Genomic DNA, 22,500 nt, shown 5'->3' with positions numbered 1-22,500 from the left:
CGCCCAGGGAGAGAGAACGAGAGAGTGTGTGCGTGTGTATTTGTGTGTGCCAGTGCGAATGTGTGTGTATGTTCAGTGTGTGTGTGTGTTCAGTGTGTGTGTGTGTGTTCAGTGTGTGTGTATGAGAGCCCTTGGCAGTGCTAGCTCCTCTCTCCTGGGTGTCAGTGATGGCAGTGCTACCTCCTCTCTCCTGGGTGTCAGTGATCAGGGGGGCCGTCTGGGGCACCCGTCTCGGGAACCCTTCTGAGAGGAGGGGGACGAGGAGGAGAAGGAGGGAGAGAAGGTGGAGGAGAGGAGGAGGAGGTGAAGGAGGAATGGTGGTGCTTATTATATAAAGCTACAAATGTTTACTAGAACAGTACCAGGTATGTAACAGTACAGTAGAACAGTACCAGGTGTGTAACAGTACAACAGTACCAGGTGTCTAACAGTACAGTAGAACAGTACCAGGTGTGTAACAGTAGAACAGTACCAGGTGTGGAACAGTACAGTAGAACAGTACCAGGTGTGTAACAGTACAGTAGAACAGTACCAGGTGTGGAACAGTACAGTAGAACAGTACCAGGTGTGGAACAGTAGAGTAGAACAGTACCAGTTGTGGAACAGTAGAGTACAGAAGAATGAGAAGAGAAGGCCAGCCAGACTGCCGAGGAGAGAGAAGAGAGAGGGAGAGAGAAGAGAGAGGAAGAGAGAGAGAGGAAGAGAGAGAGGGAGCAAGAGAGAGGGAGGAAGAGAGAGGCAATGCCTCAGGTAGAGTGTTGATGTGTGCATCAGTATGCATGTCTGTCTGTGTGTGTGTGTGTGTGTGTGTGTGTGTGTGTGTGTGTGTGTACGTGTGATCTTGTGTGTGTAAGACAGATGTTATGGCAACAGAGAGGTTGTAGTTGCTCTTGGCGTTGTCTTAGAGGCAGAGTGATGCATGCTGGGAGCCAAGCTGGGTCAGAAGAGCGGAGGGGGAAGGTAGAGAGGAGAGATGCGAGGACAAAAGTGGAGGGGAGAAGAGGGAAGGAGAGTAGTGAAGATGAGGAGAAGGGAGGAGAGGAGGAGATGGAAGGGAAAGAGGAATTCTGCCAGCCAGTCAGCCAACACAGGTGGTGTTTTGTCTTAGAGGTGCCCCAGGGAGGGAGAGAGAGAGAGAGAGAGAGAGGGAGGGAGGGAGGGAGGGAGGGAGGGAGGGAGGGAGGGAGGGAGGGAGGGAGGGAGGGAGGGAGGGAGGGAGGGAGGGAGGGAGGGAGGGAGGGAGGGAGGGAGGGAAAAAGGAGAAGGTTAAGGAGAGAAGCATGAGGTGCTGACTGCAGAACTCTGGATGAAAGAGTCTGCCAGTTATATACATGTAGAGAGAGAGAGAGAGAGAGAGAGAGAGAGAGTCAGAGAGAGAGAGAGAGAGAGAGAGAGAGTCAGAGAGAGAGAGAGAGAGAGAGAGAGTCAGAAAGAGAGAGAGAGAGAGAGAGAGAGGTGAAGATAGAAACAGAGAGTGTGTGGGAGCATGATAGATGTGGAGAAAAAGAGGTGAAGATGGGGGGAGAGCGAGGGAAGAGCAGAGGAGTGCAGACCTTTTATATTTGATACAAGAAGACCCAGACAGGAAGTGACACATGACAGATGACAGGAAGTGGAACGTTTCAAAACCATAAAAGGACAGATTTTGGTATTACTGTTAGTAAGAGGGGCCTGGACCATTTCTCAAAGTGTGTGTGTGTGTGTGTGTGTGTGTCTGTACACACACCCTAGTCTCTGATGAAGCCACACTTACAGTGCAGCTGTCATGGTAACGTAACCATGGTAATGATAATCATGGATAACTCGAAACCCTGTCATTGTAATTACTACACTACAGTATCGTTTTAATCGCGACATCATTATTTTAATAGAAGTACTGTCATTAATTAATTGACAAATATCCTTATTATTGTTTACAGCTTGGTTGCAGACAGTTAGTGCAGTTCAGGTTAGTGGCGTTCAGTAATGATCCTCTACTATTGAAAAGATTGACACATTGACTTGTGTTAATCAGTGTTCTTCTCTAACGATCTTACCTGATCCCCCCCCTTTCTGTCTGCACCATGGGAACATACAAACAGGCTTCAACAGACACACATGACACTCTCACACACACACACACACACATTCACTTTAGTGTGTAGAGAGGGAGGGCCTACTCATGTGTCTCTTCCCTCCCTTCCTTATCTCGCTTCACTCTACACACACACACACGCACAAACACACACCCGCCTGTTCCGCTGCAGAAAGATGAGCTTCGCAGAGGGAGGGGTGGAGGTGAGGGACAAGGGGGAGGTGGTGAGGGAGAAGCATCTGGAATAACACTCTCCCCCTTTACCCAACCCCCCCTCCTCACGCCTCTCTCACTGTCGCCTTTAACTGCTCCACCCTCCCCCGCTCCCCCCCTCCCTCCCCCGCTCTCCCCCTGCCTCCCCCATAATGACATCAGTGCTCCTGGGTTAAGACCCAGACTGCTTGTGCTTTGTGAGGGTGTGTGTGTTTGTGTGTGTGTGTGAGTGTGTGTGTGGGGATTTGTGGCCGGTGGGGGATGAAAGGGATGATGATGAAGGGGTGGTGGTGTCACACTACTGGTGCCACACTGACTGGGTATCTAAGTGTGTGTGTGTGTGTGTGTAAGTGTGTGTGTGTGGGGGGGGGGCTGTATACTGTACACTGAGAGCAGCAGTCACCATAACTCACAGTCCTCTACTGTCTACACCTCCACAGGTGCAGGGTGTGACCTCACCCGGGGGGGGGGGGGCTGTGCTCTGTGCTGCAGGGCTTTCCTATCCTGTGTCCCCCTGCTACTGTGAGGGAGGGGGGGGGGGGGAGGTGTGAAGGGGGGTGGGGGTGGGAGGGGTGGAGGTCCTGCAGCACATTTAACAGTTGAACGGGGCTCTAATTCCCAAGGTTGCTGTGGATTATCATGTGTCAATCATTTGTTTTTTACACAGGCACGTTCACACACACACACACACACAAGTGTGGGAGTTGTTTAGAAGTTGGAGGAGCCAGTCTCCACAGACACACACACACAACTTGTACACACTCCATGTAAGGTGGTGATGCTGGAGAGGAAACAACACTGGGCTTACTATAAAGCTTGCTACGTGAAATGAGGCTTTTCAAAATGCCTGATGGCTGGAATTACCATCCCATTAACAACTGCCAATCACGGGTGTGTGTGTGCATGTGTGTGTGTGTGTGCGTGTGTGTGCGGGTGTGTGCGTGTGTTCTCACTGCAGGACGAGTGCCGGAACTTCATGAAGGTTCTGCTCAGCAGACCAGGAGGACTGTTTGTCTGTGGAACCAACGCCTTCAACCCCCTGTGTGCTAACTACACTGTGAGTACACACACACACACACACATGCATGAAGACACACAGGTATGCACACACACACACACATGCATGAAGACACACAGGTATGCACACACACACACACACACCGGTATACCCACACACACCAGTCACGTAATTACCCCAGCCAGGTCGATGGTGCTAATCCAGGCCCGGGGACTCCTAATGATGACAATGACCTCGTCCATAAATTAACCACTGCTGCCGCTGGTCTCTGGATTCCCTTACTGGTATTATGGGATGCTGAGCACTCCCCATAGGTACCAGGGAATGAATCTCTTTAGTTCTACAGCCCTGTCTGTCAACAGCAGAACAGAGGAGGGACTACCAGGTACTCTCTGGCTGTGCCAAGCAGGGGGAGCGGAGGGCTGGGAGGATGGAGGGCTGGGAGGGTGGAGGGCTGGGAGGGTGGAGGGTTGGGAGGATGGAGGGCTGGGAGGGTGGAGGGCTGGGAGGATGGAGGGGTGAGAGGATGGAGGGCTGGGAGGGTGGAGGGCTGGGAGGGTGGAGGGCTGGGAGGATGGAGGGGTGAGAGGATGGAGGGCTGGGAGGGTGGAGGACTGGGAGGGTGGAGGGCTGGGAGGATGGAGGGCTGGGAGGGTGGAGGGCTGGGAGGATGGAGGGCTGGGAGGGTGGAGGGCTGGGAGGGTGGAGGGATGAGAGGGAGGGAAGGATAGAACCAGTAACAGAGATGGATGAGCAGGTGGAGGTGGAGATAGAGCTTGGAGGATTTACAGACAAAAACATGAGGGGAGGAGGGTGTCTATTTTGTCGATGGCCGATAGGCTCAGTTGGTGCTGAAGGTCCCAGGCCTGATACACTACTGTCAGCACTGCAGCTCTCCTGCTTAGAGATCTCTCCGGCTTCTTCTCCTCCAGACACTGACATGTTAACAGAGGCTACTCCTGTTCCTGTCTGCCAATCACAAACTCTTCCTGTCAGGCAGATGACACCGACTCGTCTCTTAAAAAGAGAACACATAAATATTAATGGTGTGCTCAGAATAATTCTCGCTTTTTCGCACGAATACCTGTCAGGTACAGGGAAGGAGGGGGGGGGGGGGCATTAAATATCACAGGAAGTAAAAAAAAAAAAAAAAAAAAAAAAGAGAAAGGTGTTCTTGGTTCCGTCTGTCACGTTCCAGACATTCCGGAACACTCAGCCGTGCCGGTTCCATTGTTTCCCGGCGGCTAACGATGTTCTAGAACACACCTGCAGAGCCCTGATAGGCCACGCTCTCCTCCTGGGAACTAGTTAGCGAGCGGTAGCTAATGTTAGTTTATTTATAGACATTTTTAATGACACCGCCACAGCAATTAATTATTTCATTTCAACAATGGCTTCGCCTGCGCAGTAGCAAGTTTGCCCGTGGTTGTTTCAGCTCAATGGGTTTAATAATGTGTTTAAAACATGTGCGTGTGTTTGTTTGTGAGAGTGTGTGTGTATATTTCTAAGTGTGTGTGTGTGTGTGTGTGTAAACATGTATCTAAGTGACTGTTCCTGTTGTGCTCCAGTGCAGATAATTGCAGCCAGTGAATCATGTGAATGTTGTGTTCACAGTAAACACTGTCTAATTGTTGTTCTCTACGGGTCTTAGATGGGCACAGCTGACAATTGGTTTCCCTGACTGTCGTATCTGTGATTTGTGTGATGTGTGACGGTGTGTGTGTGATGTGTGTGTGTGTGGGCAGGGTGACACCCTGGAGATGGTGGGTGACAGTGTCAGCGGTATGGCCAGATGCCCCTACGACCCCAGACACGCCAACGTGGCTCTCTTCGCTGGTGAGGAGGCACACACGCTTGTTTACATTCAGCACTTCCCTGTAACACGAGAGTTTACAAACAACAAGAATCTCATTTATCACATCATCACCGTTATGGGCTCTGTTCTGGCTCCACTGCGTTCACACTGTCGGATGTCAGAATATTTACCGTTGCTTTCTGTTCTGATGTCCTTGTGTCTCTGTGTGTGTGTGTGTGTCTGTGTGTGTGTGTGTGTGTGCCAGAGGGGAACCTCTTCACAGCTACAGTGACAGACTTCCTGGCCATCGATGCAGTGATCTACAGGAGTCTGGGAGACAGCCCCGCCCTGCGCACCATCAAACACGACTCCAAATGGTTCCGAGGTACGTGTGTGTGAGAGAGCATAAGCATGATTTTACATCTGTACAAGTGGGTGTGTTGCAGTACTGTCTGTGTATTTGCCTGTGAGTGTTTGTGTGTGTGTGTATGTGTGTTGTTGTAATGCGAATGGATTTGTATATCCACATCACTTAGTAGCGGGATCAATATGTGTGTATGTGTGTGTTTGTGGAAAGTGTGTGTTCATGTGTGTGGAGAGTGTGAGTGTGTGTGTGTGTGTGTGTGTGTGTGTTTCAGGATCAGAGACCTCTTATTCAGCAGTCTGGCAGACTGCTGTCCAGGTGGAGGGAGCCTGGACCTGTTTACGACCCCTCTTGTCTGGGAGGAGAGACTGGGGGGGATGGAGGGCTGGAAGACTGGGGGGGCTGGAGGACTGAGGGGGGCTGGAGGGCTTGAGGGCTGGAGGGCTGAGGGGGGCTGGAGGGCTTGAGGGCTGGAGGGCTTGAGGGCTGGAGGACTGAGGGGGGCTGGAGGGCTTGAGGGCTGGAGGGCTGGAAGACTGGGGGGGCTGGAGGGCTGATGCACAGGGAGGCTGGAGGGACTAGAAAGTTAAAGAGGGGCTGGAGAGTTAAAGAGGGCTTGGGGGCTGTGGGTTTGGGGCGCTGGAGGACTGTGACCTGGGGGGGAGGGCTGGGGCTCAGGATGGAGAAAGACATGGGGCTCCTTTATGGAGCTGAGTGTCTCTGAACAGACAGACGATTTGGGGAAAACAACAATCCTAAATCTTCATGTAAAAAGACTCAGTGCAGCTTTCCCAACAAGGATGTGCTGTCACTTCCTGTCAGCCTGACAGGATAAACAAGGATGTGCTGTCATCCTCGACCTAACCCCTTCTCTTGTCTGGGAAGCTTGGAAGGGAACACAGACCACAGACCACTGAACACAGACCACAGACCACTGAACACAGACCACTGAACACAGACCACAGACCACTAAACACAGACCACTGAACACAGACCACTGAACACAGACCACAGACCACAGACCCCTGAACATAGACCACTGAACACAGACCCCTGAACACAGACCACAGACCCCTGAACACAGACCACTGAACACAGACCCCTGAACACAGACCACTGAACACAGACCCCTGAACACAGACCACTGAACACAGACCCCTGAACACAGACCACAGACCCCTGAACACAGACCACTGAAGACAGACCACTGAACACAGACCACTGAACACAGACCACTGAACACAGACCACTGAACACAGACCACTGAACACAGACCCCTGAACACAGACCACCGAACACAGACTGGCTGATCTTCTGCTCTCCTCTTCTGCTCCATCCCTCTCTTTCCTCTCTTGTCTTATCAAACCCTCTCCTCCCTTTCTCCTCTCCTCCTCCTCCCCTCTCCTCCTCCTCCTCCTCTCTCCTCTCCTCCTCCCCCCTTCTCCTCCCCTCCCCTCCCCTGTTCTCTCCTCTCCCCCCCTCTCCTCTTTTCCCCCTCCTCCCCCTCCCCTCCCCTCCTCTCCTCTCCTCTCCTCCTCCCCTCCCCTCCCCTCCCCTCCCCTCCCCTCCCCTCCCCTCCCCTCCCCTCCCCTCCCCTCCCCTCCCCTCCCCTCCCCTCCCCTCCCCTCCCCTCCCCTCCTCTCCTCTCCTCTCCTCTCCTCTCCTCTCCTCCTCCCCTCCCCTCCCCTCCCCTCTTCTCTTCTCTCTCTCTCCCCCCCTCCCCTCCCCTCCCCTCCCCTCTTCTCTCCCCCCTCTCCTCCTCACAGAGCCCTACTTTGTCAGTGCTGTTGAGTGGGGGCCTCACATCTACTTCTTCTTCAGAGAGATGGCCATGGAGTTCAACTACCTGGAGAAGGTGAGGAGGAGCAGGACTGGTGGAGAGACTGGTGGAGAGAGAGAGTTGATATGCTTACACATGCACACGATGCACTTATAACCCGGACTAATCAGGTTAATGCAATAGTTAGATTGAAACCCTCACGTGCTCGGCAGAACGCCGTATTTCTCTATTAAACCCAGCTTACATGGATTTGTTTGTGAATTCGACACGTGTTCTGGAGAAGCTCAGATTAGCTGGTTTGCATGCCTGTACAATCAGAACGATAGCCCAGAAAATCAGGCTTAATCCAACCATGACTAATATCATAGTCTACTTTGGTGCACTGTCTGTATCAGTTTCATATCTAGTTGTCTGCGTTATGTGGACAAGTTGAAAGAGTGATTTCAGAGCTGTTCTGGGATCATGTGATTATTGAAATGTCAGCTGGTTCCAGTTTAGCTCCAGTGACCTTTGAGACATTTGTCTACAACACCCTCCGCATCTGTAACTCTAATATCTTTCTGCTGTCTAAACAAACAAAGAACCACAAACGTGTGTTCCGACTGGAGCCGGAGAGAAAAAGAAACAAGCTTGCTAATAATATTGTTTTGTCGTGGCGACAGAGGCATAAGAGGCATGCAGATGTTGGTGTCGTGGTGTCGTGACTGTTCTCGTTCCCGTTCTGAGCAACACAACCACCGCTATCTTAGCATCGCTAGTTTACTGTTTGGACAGAGACCGTCGCTAAAGCTTGTCCAGATCCTGTTCTTGCCAAGGGATGGGGGGTGGAAGCAGAATAGTAACAAGAAATCTTTTTTTATCAAATAAATTAGCAATTCACATGGGTGGGAATACGCTTGCGTTAGGCATTTGTCTGGACATGTTGATAGCGCTTGCTGTAAGTAAATACCCACACACATCCTTAGCGCATCGTGGGTGGGTTTGTTTAAAGCCCCGGTTTTTTGAAATGCGCTGACATTTTTTCATGAATAATTAATATCAGTTTACCATTATAAAACAATAATCTTGTCACTAGAGGCTTAACGCATCTCAAATACTTGCAAATGAATGTGTTTGGAGATTCCCCCCAAAGAGGCAGGAACTCTTTTTATCTGACAATATTTTATCTTGATTTTGTTTCATCTTGAGAACAGAACATCTCAACCACAATGCACCTGTGCTTGTTTTCCATGCACATCTCAAGTCTCTAATCTGTGTGGGTGTACTATGCGTGTGTGTGCTTTCCTGTGTGTGTGTGTGTGTGTGTGGTGTTTGGTGTTGTGTGCTGCTGTGTGTGTGCGTGTGTGTGTGGTGTTGTGTGTGTGTGTGTGTGTGTGTGTGTGTGTGGTGTTGTGTGCTGCTGTGTGTGTGTTGTGTGCTGCTGTGTGTGTGTGTGGTGTTGTGTACTGCTGTGTGTCATCCCCTCTGTCTGTGTGTGTGTGTGTGTGTGTGTGTGTCTAGGTGATGGTGTCCCGGGTGGCCCGTGTGTGTAAGCAGGACCTGGGAGGGTCCCAGCGGGTCCTGGAGAAGCAGTGGACGTCCTTCCTGAAGGCTCGGCTCAACTGCTCCGTGCCCGGAGACTCCCACTTCTACTTCAACCTGCTGCAGTCCACCAGCCCCGTCATCAGGAGGCGTGGGCGGGACATCATCCTGGGCGTGTTCTCCACCCCCAGCAACAGGTACACACACACACACGCACACACCTGACCTCACATCATAGGAATACATGAAGACAAAAGGAGACTACAGACATGCAGTGCCAGGAATCCTTTTTGTCACTGAGAATTTCCAACATCTCTGTATGGCCCCGGGTGATCAGTCATGTCGACATCGCTGACTGTCTCTGGCTCACTCATATCATATCATCTTTTCAACCTTTTCAAACATATTTATATATATATTGTTTTGTATGGGGTGACACTTTTTTTGGTTCACACACAACACAACACACAACACAATACCAACAGTAGAAAGTACAGATATTTGTAAATTAAGGAGTGGAAGTAAAAAGTTCTCTGAAGAATATATAGTGAAGTCAAGTTCTGATACCAGATATATCTACTTAAGTACAGTAACAAACTGTACTTGTTTTTGTTACTTCCCATCTCTGGCACACACACACACACACACATGCACACACACACACACACGCATTGACACCCTCCTGTGGGGTTCTCCACCCCCAGCCACAGGTACACACACGCACACACACAGAAACCTGCTGAGAGAAATGGACGGAGAATGGGATGCTAAAGGTCGTATGTGGGGCGGGGTGAAAGGTCAGAAATGTAGTCCACAAGCTCAGGGTTGAGGTAAGGGAGAGTGGGTGACCGAGGGATAACAGGAGAGCAGGGAGGCTCTGGGTTTCGGCCTGGTCAAAGGGAAAACGAGGGGAGATGTTTGCGAAGGATAAGAGAATAAACTGAGCTTAAACTGGGATCAAACTGAGATCTGCAGAAATCTGTGTGTGTGTGTGTATGTGTGTGTGTGTGTGTATGTGGAGGATGGAAAAAGGGTTGAAGGAAGGGAATAGAGAAGGATAAACAGAAAGATGGACGTCTTTACGTGCAGTTACTGCACGGTAAAACAGCTAGCTCGCGACACGAACGGCCAACCAGAGAAGAAGACTCAAAAAGAAGGGAGGAGGAAGAGAGGAGAGACAGGAAGTGTATAATGGGCACCATCTGCAGCCATGTTGATCTAGAGGCAGGCTGCTGCTTATCTTGAGGACCGGACGGAGGGAGGGAGGTGGAGGGGGGAAGGGAGGTGAAGGGAGGGAGGGAGGTGGAAGGGGGGTGTTTAATATAGATAGAAGGTCACTGTGCCTCAAGCAATAAAGAGTATAGAGAAGATGAGAGACAGAGACAGATAAAGGGGGAGAGAGAGAGAGAGTGAGTGAGAGAGAGGAAGAGACAGAGAGAGAGAGAGAGAGAGAGAGAGAGAGAGACAGACAGAGAGACAGAGAGAGAGAGAGAGAGAGAGAGAGAGAGAGAGAGAGAGAGAGAGAGAGAGACAGAGACAGAGACAGAGTTAGAGATGGATACGTTACACAGCACACACAACAGCTTCCTGATAACACAGTTATCAGCCAGACAGAGGGCAGGAGGGAGAGAGGGAAGGGTGGGGGGGGTGTGTGGAGGTCTGGAGAAAGAGGGCAGGGAAGAAGGAGTTCCAGAGAGAGAGAGGGGGAGGATAGTAACTGTTTGAAAGGGGGTTGTACTGCAGACCTGGCAACCCTGTGTGGTCTCCTGCAGACCTGGCCAGCTCTGTGTCTGGTCTAACAGACAGAGAGCACACAGCATGAGGCAGTGCTGGGGGGTTCTGGAGACCTCCCCCCCCCCCCCCCCCCCCCCCCTTCAGAGCTGAGCCTGGGGAGGTCTGAGGAGAGCTGTCTTAGAGGGGGAAGAGGAGGGCAGGAGAATAAGGTTAAGGAGAAGGAAAGTGACAGGAGGCATGATAGAAAAAGGGAGTGAGAAGTAGAGAGAGATAGAGAATATAAAGGTATTCTAAAAGGTATGGGGGGGGGGGGGGGGGGTGAATGACCGAACACAAGGAGGACGTAGGTGGGGAAAAGGACAGAGTTGGAAGCAGAGGAGAGATTAACGCTTGGTGAAAAGAGAGAGAGAAGAGAGGAAGGAGGGATAGACATAAGCTCTGGAACCACTGAGAGACTTGCCCTTCTCCCCCTTCTCTCCCTTCAACTCCCCCTTCCTTCACCTCCTTCTGAGACACGTGGAGAGAGAGGGAACCAGAGGGGATGGCATACTGTGAGACGAGATAGTGAGGGGGGGAGTAAAACTGGCAGAGATTAAAAATGGACAGAAAGAGAGAGGGGGAGGAGAAGGAGAGGAAGAGAGAAATGGCCTGAGGCTTCATTATCAAGCAAACAGGAGCTCGAGAGAGAGACAGAGAGAGAGAGAGAGAGAGAGAGAGAGAGAGAGAGAGAGAGAGAGAGAGAGAGAGAGAGAGAGAGAGAGAGCCTTGTCACACTGTGACCCTGCCTCAGCGCTGGCAGGCATGTCACATGCAGCAGCTGGTGCCTGCGGTCCTGCGAGGACCCGTGGTCGAGGTTTGCTGCCCGGCATGGCTCCACGTCCTCTCTCCTGTCTGTCAGTCGCAGTGCCCCCAGGTCAGACCATGTGCTGGGCTAGCCTGCTAGCATCTGGCCCCAGCTCTCTGGAGCTCTCACTACACTAACACTCTGATCTGTTAGCATCAAAGACAGCCTGCTGGCCGTCAGTAGAGCGTCCCTCTGCATTAGCCCTCTCCTCTCGCTCTCTATCCCTCCTCTCTATTCCACCCCCGTCTCTTTCTGTGCGTCTCTCTCTCTCTTTTATCTCTCTTTAAGGGAGTCAGATTGCTGCGGCTCTGGCCGAAGAGGCTGAGGCAGACCTGTGGTTCCTCTCCTCTTGCTCTCCTCCTCCTCTCCTCCTCCTCCTCCTCTCCTCCTCTCCTACCCTCTCAGCCTAACCGAGGTCCACTGTGGCAGTATAAAGTCTCTTGTCCTCGCTGCTGGAGTGTGGGAGGCTGAAGGCTCAGGCTTCCTCTGTCCCTCTTGTTTTCCCATCACACGCATTCCATCTCCAGTGTTCAGGTTGTTCCATCTCTCTTTCTGTCAGGATGTTTACGAGAACTGATAGTGAGACAGAGACAGAAAGAGAGACAGGAGGAATTGGACAGAGGGGAATGAAAAGAGAAAGGGTTGAAGAGAGAGGAAGACTGTGGGTGTCAGGTAGCTATCAGTCTATGAGTCGGATGGTCTCTCAGGCTTTTTGTTAGAGAGCACACCCTTAGTCACCCTGACACATACACGCACACATTACAGTACACACACTGCGCTTCACACACACAAACACACACACACAGGGAAGTGTGTTCAATCATATCCTTCTTGTGTGATGCACCACGTGTGTATGTGAAAGTGTACAGGTGTGTGTGTGTGTGTTCCTCTCAGAGCAGATGTTGGATTTGAGGTCAGTGGGTTCAGGGCTGCAGCGGCCAAGGTGCACAGCCACTTACAGGAACAGACCGTGTGGTCCATTTCCTCCGAGAACTATTTTCAAATGACTCATTTCCTGTGTGCTCCTAGATTCCAAGTACTTGTTTTTCTAACATCTCTCTGTACAATAGAGTAAAGCCAAAGCACAGTACAGCAAAGTAGAGCACAGTACAGAATAGTTAAATAATAATAAACTGCTGTCTTACCATAGGCAACCTCTTTTGCTAAGTATGCACATATTGTAACTTCAACTGTAATTTCACTCAGACGCTAATGACTACGAATTGATTTGCACTGGACAAAATGGTGGAGTCTTATTTTAGTCTTATTTTAGTCAGCGTCGCTCTTGCTTGTGCTGGTGTTCTCCACTTTTCTGCTCCACTCCTTCAATTCTCCCTCTCTCTCTCTCTCTCTCTCTCCATCCATCCCTCTCTCATCCTGTCCTCCTCTCCCTCCCTCCCCCCGCCAGCATCCCCGGGTCAGCAGTGTGTGCCTTCGACATGGAGCACCTGGAGAGTGTCTTCGACGGCAGGTTCAAGGAGCAGAAGTCTCCGGAATCCATCTGGACACCTGTCCCGGATGAGGTCATACCCAAGCCCAGGTACCGTAAATAATAATAATAATACTAATATGAGTCTGTAATAATTCTGTGTTAGCTGAATGTATCTCTCTTTATTCTGTGTATCTAACTTTGCGTTACCCCACCCAGGCCAGGAGGCTGTGCCGTCCAGGGGTCCAGATTCAACTCCTCCAATGGGTTCCCTGATGAGATGCTGAACTTTGTGAAGACACACCCCCTGATGGACGAGACTGTCCCCTCTCTCGGACAGAGACCGTGGATCGTCAGGACGATGGTCAGGTGAGGGAACACACACATTCTCTCCCTCTCTCCCCCTCCCCCCCCCCCTCCCTCCCCCCTCTCCCTCTCCCTCTCCCTCTCCCTCTCCCTCTCCCTCTCCCTCTCCCTCTCCCTCTCTCCCTCTCTCTCTCACACACACACACACACACAGTCACACACGCAGTCACACACGCAGTCACACACAGGCTGGGCTGTGAGAGGAGATCCCTGACAGAACACGGAACAAGATCGAGTTCTACTGCGGAACTCTGAGTGGTACAAGCAGGGTTCTGTGTTTCGTGCCGGCCTCCAAGACAGGCCCATTCATTCCAGCGCTGAAACTAACGAGGGCTTGTCTGAACAGTTGCTCCTCCATGTAAATGCGATGCCTCTTCTGCTGTTTAGTTTGGCTGAACACTGAGAGAAATCTCACTTCCTCTGTGATGTACTGGAACCTCTGGGTGACCCCTGGGTGACCCCTGGGTGACCCCTGAGTGACCTTTGCAGCTGTTGTGTCCCAGCGTTCGATCCAGGGACGTCCCTGCGAGAAGACTTGTAGTTACCTTGTGTCAAAAGAAAAAAAATATATTCCCTCCTGCTCCTCCCTCTTCCTGTAGGTACCAGCTGAACAAGATGGTGGTGGACATGGAGGCGGGGCCTTACCGAAACCGCACGGTTCTCTTCCTGGGTTCCACCCGGGGAACCATCCTCAAGTTCCTCATGGTTCCAGACAGAGATGACTCGCCCTCCAGCAGCAACGTGTTCCTGGAGGAGCTGGAGGGCTACAACCCAGACAAGTAAGGCTTGATCTCCTGTTCCCCTAAAACCCACTTCATTTGGACTGAAGGACTAAACCGCGTCAACCAAGGCTTTAGCCTCTAGTTTACTATAGCTCATTTGGACCATAAAGGACAATAGCTATCTCAAATATATATCAACTCAACACCACAGAGAAAACCAGGTCGCAAAGCGCAGCATATAACTCCCTGAAACCATGGATTTACACAGGTATTGTCTACTAAACATTTTACAAGAGGCACAGTATGTAAGAGAGTACAGTGCAAACAACAGCAACTACTCTCAAAGTTGGATTATGGAGCGTTGTGCCTCTTGAAGTCCTTACAGAGGAGGACCATAGGTGATTGTTGTTCTCTGCTAAGTGTTGACTGTAGCGCGTAGCGCCAGCCGCAGGGAAGAGGCACTAGCTTCGACAGATGGACAGTTAGCTGTGATTATCTCTCTCACAGGACAATTACAAAGCATTTAAGCAGCGGCGTCTAAAACCAGGCTTCACGGTCTGATTGGAACCTCTTATCTGTTGTCCTCCCGGACGCTGAATTAGATTGTTGTTTCGGAAAGAGAATATGCGAACCCCGACGCCCACTCCGGAGTTGTTTTGATTGATGTGTCGTAAAGCAACCTCCTCTTCTCTTTGAAATCACTGTTTATTCCCATGGTGATGCACCACTGCATTATACCAATGATGAGAGGTGCAAGAGGAGCTGACAGGTTAACTATACCAGCCCCAGCCCCTGGATCTGGGTCTAACTATCCCAGTCCTGGGTCTAACCATCCCAGTCCTAGCCCCTGGGTCCAAAGGCCTGCTGGTTGTGTGTCTATCCTCAGCCTGTCCCCTGTAGCTGGAGCTTGGCAGGACTGCAGAGCAGAGCACACAGTCCGTGGGTCTATAAAGAGGTGTGAATACGCCGTGCTGAGGATGAGAAACAGCGGGCACAGGGGGGCACAGCAGCTCTGAGTGCCTGTTAGACATAATTCGACCCTGAGCTGCTAGCATTAGGCCAAGATGACACAGTGGCGGCCGGCACTCAGCCTGCCTGTCCTAACAGCATGGGGGGTATTTATAGAGCGGGTGGTGCCGGGGGCGGGGCTTGGATGTGTTCGTGTGGAGGGGTGGAGGTGCGTGAGTGGTCAGTGGAGATTCAATTAGCTAATGCCATGTGTGTGTGTGTGTGTGTGTGTGTGTGTCCACGTCCACTTGTGTGTGTGTCCGTGTGACTGTGTGGTGTGTGTGTGTATGTTGTGTGTGTGTGTGTGACTGTGTGTGTGTGTGTGTGTGACTGTGTGGTTTGTGTGTGTGTCCGTGTGACTGTGTGTGTGTGTGTGTGTGTATGTTGTGTGACTCTGTGGTGTGTGTGTGTGTGTGTCGTGTGACTCTGTGGTGTGTGTGTGTGTGTGTGACTGTGTGTGTCCAGGTGTGGAGAGGACTCCCCCCAGGCCAGGCAGCTGTTGTCTCTGTCTCTGGACCTGCAGAGTCACACTCTCCTGCTGGCCTTCTCCTCCTGTGTGGTCAGAGTCCCAGTGGCCCGCTGCCAGCTCTACTCACGCTGCATGAAGTAGGTACACACACACACACACACACACATGCTGTACACACACACACACACATGCTGTACACACACACACACATGCTGTACACACACAGATACACACATACTGTACACACACACACACACACACACACATGCTGTACACACACAGATACACACATGCTGTACACACACAGATACACACACATGCTGTACACACACACACACACACACACATGCTGTACACACACACAGATACACACATACTGTACACACACACAGATACACACATACTGTACACACACACCGATACACACATACTGTACACACACACAGATACACACATACTGTACACACACAGATACACACATGCTGTACACACACAGATACACACATACAGTACACACACACACACACATACTGTACACACACAGATACATGCTGTACACACACACAGATACACACATACTGTACACACACACAACTGCACGTATACACTGCACAAACCCCCGCACACACTCACTCTCGCTCCAGCAGTCTACCTGACCTCCTGGGGCCCTGGAGACACCTGCAGGGTCAGGGCCCAGCGAGGCGTGTCACTCTTAACACGTCACGCATGTAACGTGTGTTCTGAACCAGGTGGAGCGTAAAGTGCTGGTGTGTAGTGAGCAGAATGAATGAATGAATGGAGCAACACTATGTGTGTGTGTGACCCTGGGCCAAACACTAAACAGCCTGCTGTCTCCCCCCCCACACACACAGACTGTGTATTTATATACTGTGTGTGTGTGTGTTAAAGGAACTGCATCGCCTCGCGAGACCCCTACTGTGGTTGGACTAGAGGCAGCACCTGCTCTTTCCTGCGACCAGGAACCAGGTGAGACTCGACGCACGTCTGCATCCTTACAGTCTCTCCTCCATCTCGCCAGCTTCCCCCCCCCCCCTCCCCCCCCCCCCCCCCCCAGAGGAACGATATCCCTGTTTAGAGGCAGCTTATTGGGTTAGTTGTGCAAACACAGGTGGGGATGCCGGCCCAGAGGACATGCAGGGTCTTAAAGTCCACCTGATACAATTCCAGCCCCTGATTATATTACCAGCCCATTGTGGTCAAACTATCCAGCAAACCAGCCTCCCTTCCTCCATCTTGCCTCCCTCCAGCCCTGTGGATACTGGAGTCTGTACAGAGCAGAGATTCCGTTTGGAGTAGAGTAGGAGTTTATAAGACATTATTTACCCATTTATATTGGTACATACAGACCAAATGTACAGTCTGCTCTCAGTCTCTGAACACACAGAGACATTGTTTCTTGGTGTGTTTTTTAATCTGTGTTTAGTTGGGGACAGGAAGAAGGCGATGTGGAGGGGAATGACTCTCTCCCTCCTTAACGAGACGCTGCGTGTCTGTTAAACGCTTGTTTTATTACTTCCGAGGTATTACGAGAATGTTCATCCAGTGTTTAATATGGACGCTCCCTCCCTGGAGTTGATCTGTGGAGATTGGGTGCCGTAGACACTGGGAACAGATTTGAAGAAGAACGTAAGAACGAAGAAGTCGTAGAAGAAGAACGCTGACAGAGACTTAAGTGCCTCTGTTACACGGCCTGTATATTAAACATCACACAACCCCAACATCACCAAGACCACCAGAGACAGAGGAGACAGTTGACAGTTTTCCTTTTTTTGTTCCTTTTTAATTTATTTTTATACCAAAGTGTTGATGTCTTTCTTGAGCCTGGAGAGTCAGGAGTCAAGACATGTTTTCTCCAACAAGCGCTGGGTGGAGGGGGTCAGGGGTCAGTGTTCAGGGGTCAGTGTTCAAGGCAGAACTGACACGGTGTGATGTGGCCAACAGCTCTGTGCTCCAGCGGGCTGCTCCTGTGCTCGGTCCAGAGTCTCCACCCCCCCCCCCCCGCCCTCCTCCTCCACCCCTCCCCCCCCGGCCCCCCCCCCGCCCTCCTCCACCCCGCCCTATTCCACCCCCCCAGCCCCGCTCTCACCCCCCCCCCCTCCTCCTGCTTCTGCTCCCAGACTCGTCTCTCTGCCTGTTGATTAACGTGTGTCCTCTCCCCTTCTCTCTTCCTCTCTCTCTCTCCCTCTCGCCATCTCTCTCTCCCTTGCTCCCTCTTCCTCCCTCTTCCTCTCTCTCCCTCTTCTCTCTCTCTCTCTCTTCCTCTCTCTCTCTCTCTTCCTCTCGCCATCTCTCTCTCCCTTGCTCCCTCTCTCTTCCTCTCTCTCCCTCTTCCTCTCTCTCCCTCTTCCTCTCTCTCTCTCTTCCTCTCTCTCTCTCTCCCTCTCGCCATCTCTCTCTCCCTTGCTTCCTCTTCCTCTCTCTTCCTCTCTCTTGCTCTCTCTCTCTCTCTCTAGACTGCCGTTTGAGCAGGATGTGGAGCAGGGTAACGTGTCCCACCTTGGAGACTGCGACGGTAGGACTCAATCTGTGTACTAACATTTTGGGGTGTCACATAAAACAGCTCTCCAGGGTACCACCCCTCTCTCTGTTTACAGACATCTGGGTCATAGTTGACTCCTAGGGTGTCAGTTCGCTGGATTGCTCCACAGGCATAATAACCTGGATGACTTTGTTGCTTGAACAACCACAGTTCTGCTGCCGCGGGATATCAGCTCACGTAGATCTCACTCTGCCTGTCTCGGGTAGAGAGCCCAGGCTGTAGGTATCTCTGTTGTCTCCAGCATTTCATGGTGGAGCCCTTAGCTGTAGCCTGGGCCTACACGGACCGTAATACACACACCATCACACACACACACACACACTCCATCGTACACAGCATAAGCTGTTGAAACTCATTTCCACAGAAAAAAGCCCATTTAGAGCTCCTCTCTGGATGGGCTGGAACCCTCCTCACTCAAAGCTTAGTCTCTCTCGCTCTGCCTTTCTTTTTCTCCCTTTCTCTCTCTCTCTCTCTCTGTCTCTCTCTCTCTCTCTCTCTGTCTCTCTCTCTGTCTCTCTCTCTCTCTCTCTCTGTCTCTCTCTCTCTCTCTGTCTCTCTGTCTCTCTGTATCTCTCTTTCTGTCTCTCTCTCTCTCTCTCTCTGTCTCTCTCTCTCTCTGTATCTCTCTCTCTGTATCTCTCTCTCTCTCTCTCTCTCTCTCTCTCTCTCTCTCTCTCTCTCTGTCTCTCTGTCTCTCTCTCTCTCTCTCTCTCTCTCTCTCTCTCTCTTCTCTCGTCTCTCTCTCTCTCTCTCTCTCTCTCTCTCTCTCTCTGTCTCTCTCTCTCTCTCTCTCTCTCTCTCTCTCTGTCTCTCTCTCTCTCTCTCTGTCTCTCTCTCTGTCTCTCTCTCTGTCTCTCTCTCTCTCTCTCTCTGTCTCTCTCTCTCTCTCTCTCTCTCTCTCTCTCTCTCTCTCTCTCTCTGTCTCTCTCTCTCTCTGTCTCTCTCTCTCTCTCTGTCTCTCTCTCTGTCTCTCTCTCTCTCCTGGCATGGCTTTGCTCTGTCAGTTTTTCTCCCACATCTGGTTAATTACATTCATCTCTGGCCAGTTGACCATCCCTCTACACACAGTCAGAACCACTGCAGTAGATGCCCGCACACACACACACACACAATGTACACCCTCACACAAACACACACTCAAACCCTCCCCCACACACACACACGCGCACCCACCCACTCAAACACGGACACACACTCACAAGGTCAAGCAGCCCCTCTCACAGAACCATCCTCGTCTCCATGCCAATTACTCATCGCCGGCGCCGGCGTTTGATCTGTTGCTAGCGGTGATGAGGCGTTGAGTGCGTGAGGCTCTGAAACTCTGTACCCCGAGTTTATCAGCTACACTCCTCAAGTGAGTCATTCAGGTACTACACACAGGCACACACACACACACTCATATTTCACCAGTTGCCACTTCTAAAGATTGTGTTTCAGTTCTTCAGCATTCTTAGATTCTCAGATCCTGCCTAGGAAGTGTGTGTGTGTAATCATTTGCATGTGCGTGTGTATGTGTGTGTGTGTGTAGGGGCGCTGTACCCACAGGAAAGGCTGTGATCTCTCCGGTTGTGTTTGAAGACGTCTCCAGTCAGAGAGAACTGTCTCCCTCTACTCTTCCATCTCTCTCCTGTCTCTCTCTCTCTCCTGCCTCCTTTCAGTCTCTCTCTCCTGCCTCTCTCTGATCTGACATGATAGGCTGGCCACCCGCTGATGTCACCAGATGAATGGCCTATCAGGAGGCAGCGCTACCTCTGATCCATCCTGTCAGTAGTGGACGCCAGCGTCAGCCAATAGGAAGCCAGGATCTTTAGTTGCTTTCATGAGTCTGATTAACTTGGAGCTTCGCTTGTCCTTCTCCTCTCGCTCTCTTTCTCTACTGTAGTTCTTGTTGTACCTCTCTCTCTCATCTCTCTCTCTCCCTCCTGTCCTCTTTCTATCTCTCTCTCTCTCTCTCTCTCATCTCTCTCTCTCCCTCCTGTCCTCTCTCTATCTCTCTCTCTCTCTCATCTCTCTCTCTCCCTCCTGTCCTCTCTCTATCTCTCTCTCTCTCTCTCTCTCTCTCTCATCTCTCTCTCTCCCTCCTGTCCTCTTTCTATCTCTCTCTCTCTCTCTCTCTCATCTCTCTCTCTCCCTCCTGTCCTCTCTATCCCTTCTCTCTGTCCCTCCTTTCTCTCTCTCTCCTCTGTAAATGCTATTTCAGTTATTCACTGCCAAGTTTTCTTCATTGCACATCAGTCTCACGACCTGATAGTGAGACAGATGGAAAGAGAGAGGGAGAGTGAGAGAGTGAGAGTGAGAGTAAGAGAATGAGAAAGAGAAAGAGAGAGAGAGAGAGAGAGAGAGAGAGAGAGAGATGGAAAGAGCGCTCCATGTCAGTTTGTAGTTGTCATCTGGATGGAGGCTGTGAGGGAGACGGAGAGCGCTGGATTGCAGAGTTATGACACTCGATCTGTTACACCAGGAAACTGGAGAAGAATGATCTTTGTTCTCGCATCACTCCATCTCACACACACACACACACTCTGTCCCACATTCATTTCTTTGACGTTTGTTTTTGTGTGCGTGCGTCTGTGTCTGTGTGTGCGAGTGTGTGTGTGTGTGTGTGTGTGTCGTATCTCTGTGCGTGGCACCCTCCACCGTCCTGTCTGTCTGTTTATCTCACAGTCAGCAGATGCCTGTGTCTGAGCTACTCTGTCTTATTTTTCTGCAGAAACTCTTTAAACTGTAAAGAAGTCTTTACAATTTACCTCTCGCTGTCCCCCTCTCCCTTCTTTTCTCTCCCTCTCCCCTCCTCCCCTCCTCCTCTCCCCCCTCTCCTCCTTATTCTTTCTAATCTTCGCCTCTCTCCCCTTTCTCCCCTTTCCTCTCCCCTCTCTTCTCCTCCTGTCCTCCTCTCCCCTTCCTTCTGCCTTTCTTCCGTCTACACGTCACCCTCCGTCCTTATCCAGACTCCCCTCCATCCTCTAACCCTCCCTCATCTCCCCCTCCCCCACCCCTCATCCCCCCCTCCTCTCCTCTCCCCCTCTCTCGGCTGGGCTGAGAGCAGAGGTATCGATTTTCATGTCCTCAGTGGTGTGATGACCTGCCCAATAGATCTCAGGAAGGAATCTATACTCTAGTCTACTCTGTCCCTCTCTCCTCCATCCCTCCCTCCCTCAGTCTCTCCCTCCCTCCCTCCCTTCCTCACACTGTGACTATCCATCTCTCCCTCCTCTCTCTCCATCCCCCCTCCCTCCTCTCTGCTCATCAACACAGTCAGTGGGAAAGCGCCAGGAGGTTTCACTGTGACCCGATTGGTCGTCAGATCGAAGAGAGCGCTGACATTATAGCTGGTAATTGAGATGACCTGTGGCTTAGGGATGCTGTTCAGCCAGCTGGACATGGTCAGAAGTGTGTGTGTGCTTGTATGCAAATGTTTCAAGACACCCCAAAAAACAGCAGTGATTGGGCTGTATTGTGTGTCCTATCCACTTACTGCAGATTGTGATCTCTCTCCCTTCATCAGCCCTCCCCACCCCTCCCCACCTCAGCCCCCACACTGTCAGAAGAGGGCTCAGGTGTTTCAGGTCGTGACCTCCAGGGTCGACAGTAGGCCGATCCCTTACAGACCCCAGGCAGGACTAAGAGGCGTGCCAGACTTCATCTCTCTCCTCGCACCCTCCACCTGCACAGACTATTACAACACACGCAGCTGGGTTTGATAGTGGAATGAGAGAGAGAGAGAGAGAGAGGTGGAGTATTGGTAGCTAATGAAGTGTCCTTGCTGATTTCTTCCGAGTCAAGAACATTTCAGTTTCTGCAGGTGAGGGTTTCCGACGGCGACCGCTTTCGCCGAGTCAAAGCCATTCTTTAACCCTCGCTAGCATGCCTGTTCAGACACACACACAAACACACACACAAACACATTCACATGCAGAAACCCCTCCCCGCTGCACACACACTCGCAAACACACACTTGAGCACGTTCACACACTTGTGCATACACGCATATTGGCACACCCTCGCACACACACACTCACACATACCCTCGCACACACACACACCTCTCAGATGTAATGACACAGCATCACGCCATTGCAATGGACGCAGATGGGAGCAATTACAGGGCTGAGAAAACATCTCCTGAAGTCGAGGCGTGTGTTTTGACTGGAGGAACAGCGGCTTGCAATCTCAGTCTAATTGAGGTCCAGGAGAAGCAGCGACATGCAGATGGGTTAGGGTGGTGGTGTGTTTAGCAGCACAGCAACGACTAGCGCAACATGAGGGAGGGGGGGTGTGGGGGTGAGGGGAGGGAGGGAGAGGGGGTGTGGGGAGGGAGGGTGTGGGGGTGAGGGGAGGGAGGGAGGGAGGGGGGGTGTGGGGGTGAGGGGAGGGAGGGGAGGGAGGACGGACAGGGAGGGAGGGAGGGAGGGGGGGTGAGGGGGTGAGGGGAGGGGGGGTGAGGGGAGGGAGGGAGGGTGTGGGGGTGAGGGGAGGGAGGGTGTGGGGGTGAGGGGAGGGAGGGAGGGGGGGTGAGGGGGTGAGGGGAGGGGGGGTGTGGGGGTGAGGGGAGGGAGGGAGGGGGGGTGAGGGGGTGAGGGGAGGAGGGAGGGAGGGGGGGTGA

General features: G+C 51.7%; 1 protein-coding gene across 1 annotated transcript in view; it reads left to right on the top strand.

Annotated features, from left to right (window-relative positions):
* Window positions 1-22,500, top strand: part of sema6bb (sema domain, transmembrane domain (TM), and cytoplasmic domain, (semaphorin) 6Bb) — an 87,605-nt gene that overhangs the window by 55,174 nt on the left and 9,931 nt on the right. The window contains exons 6-16 of the mRNA XM_084675807.1: window positions 3,246-3,344; window positions 5,051-5,141; window positions 5,366-5,485; window positions 7,231-7,319; window positions 8,745-8,962; window positions 12,752-12,883; window positions 12,992-13,141; window positions 13,738-13,917; window positions 15,334-15,474; window positions 16,247-16,324; window positions 17,812-17,870. Of these exons, the coding sequence (XP_084531933.1) occupies window positions 3,246-3,344; window positions 5,051-5,141; window positions 5,366-5,485; window positions 7,231-7,319; window positions 8,745-8,962; window positions 12,752-12,883; window positions 12,992-13,141; window positions 13,738-13,917; window positions 15,334-15,474; window positions 16,247-16,324; window positions 17,812-17,870 (1,357 nt within the window). The remainder of the gene's footprint in view (window positions 1-3,245; window positions 3,345-5,050; window positions 5,142-5,365; window positions 5,486-7,230; window positions 7,320-8,744; window positions 8,963-12,751; window positions 12,884-12,991; window positions 13,142-13,737; window positions 13,918-15,333; window positions 15,475-16,246; window positions 16,325-17,811; window positions 17,871-22,500) is intronic.

Source organism: Hypomesus nipponensis, chromosome 16 (genome assembly GCF_054491055.1).
Source record: "Hypomesus nipponensis isolate SF chromosome 16, ASM5449105v1, whole genome shotgun sequence".
Taxonomy (NCBI): Eukaryota; Metazoa; Chordata; class Actinopteri; order Osmeriformes; family Osmeridae; genus Hypomesus; species Hypomesus nipponensis.
The sequence above is the reverse complement of the archived record's forward strand: the minus strand, read 5'-3'. Positions and strand labels throughout refer to the sequence as shown.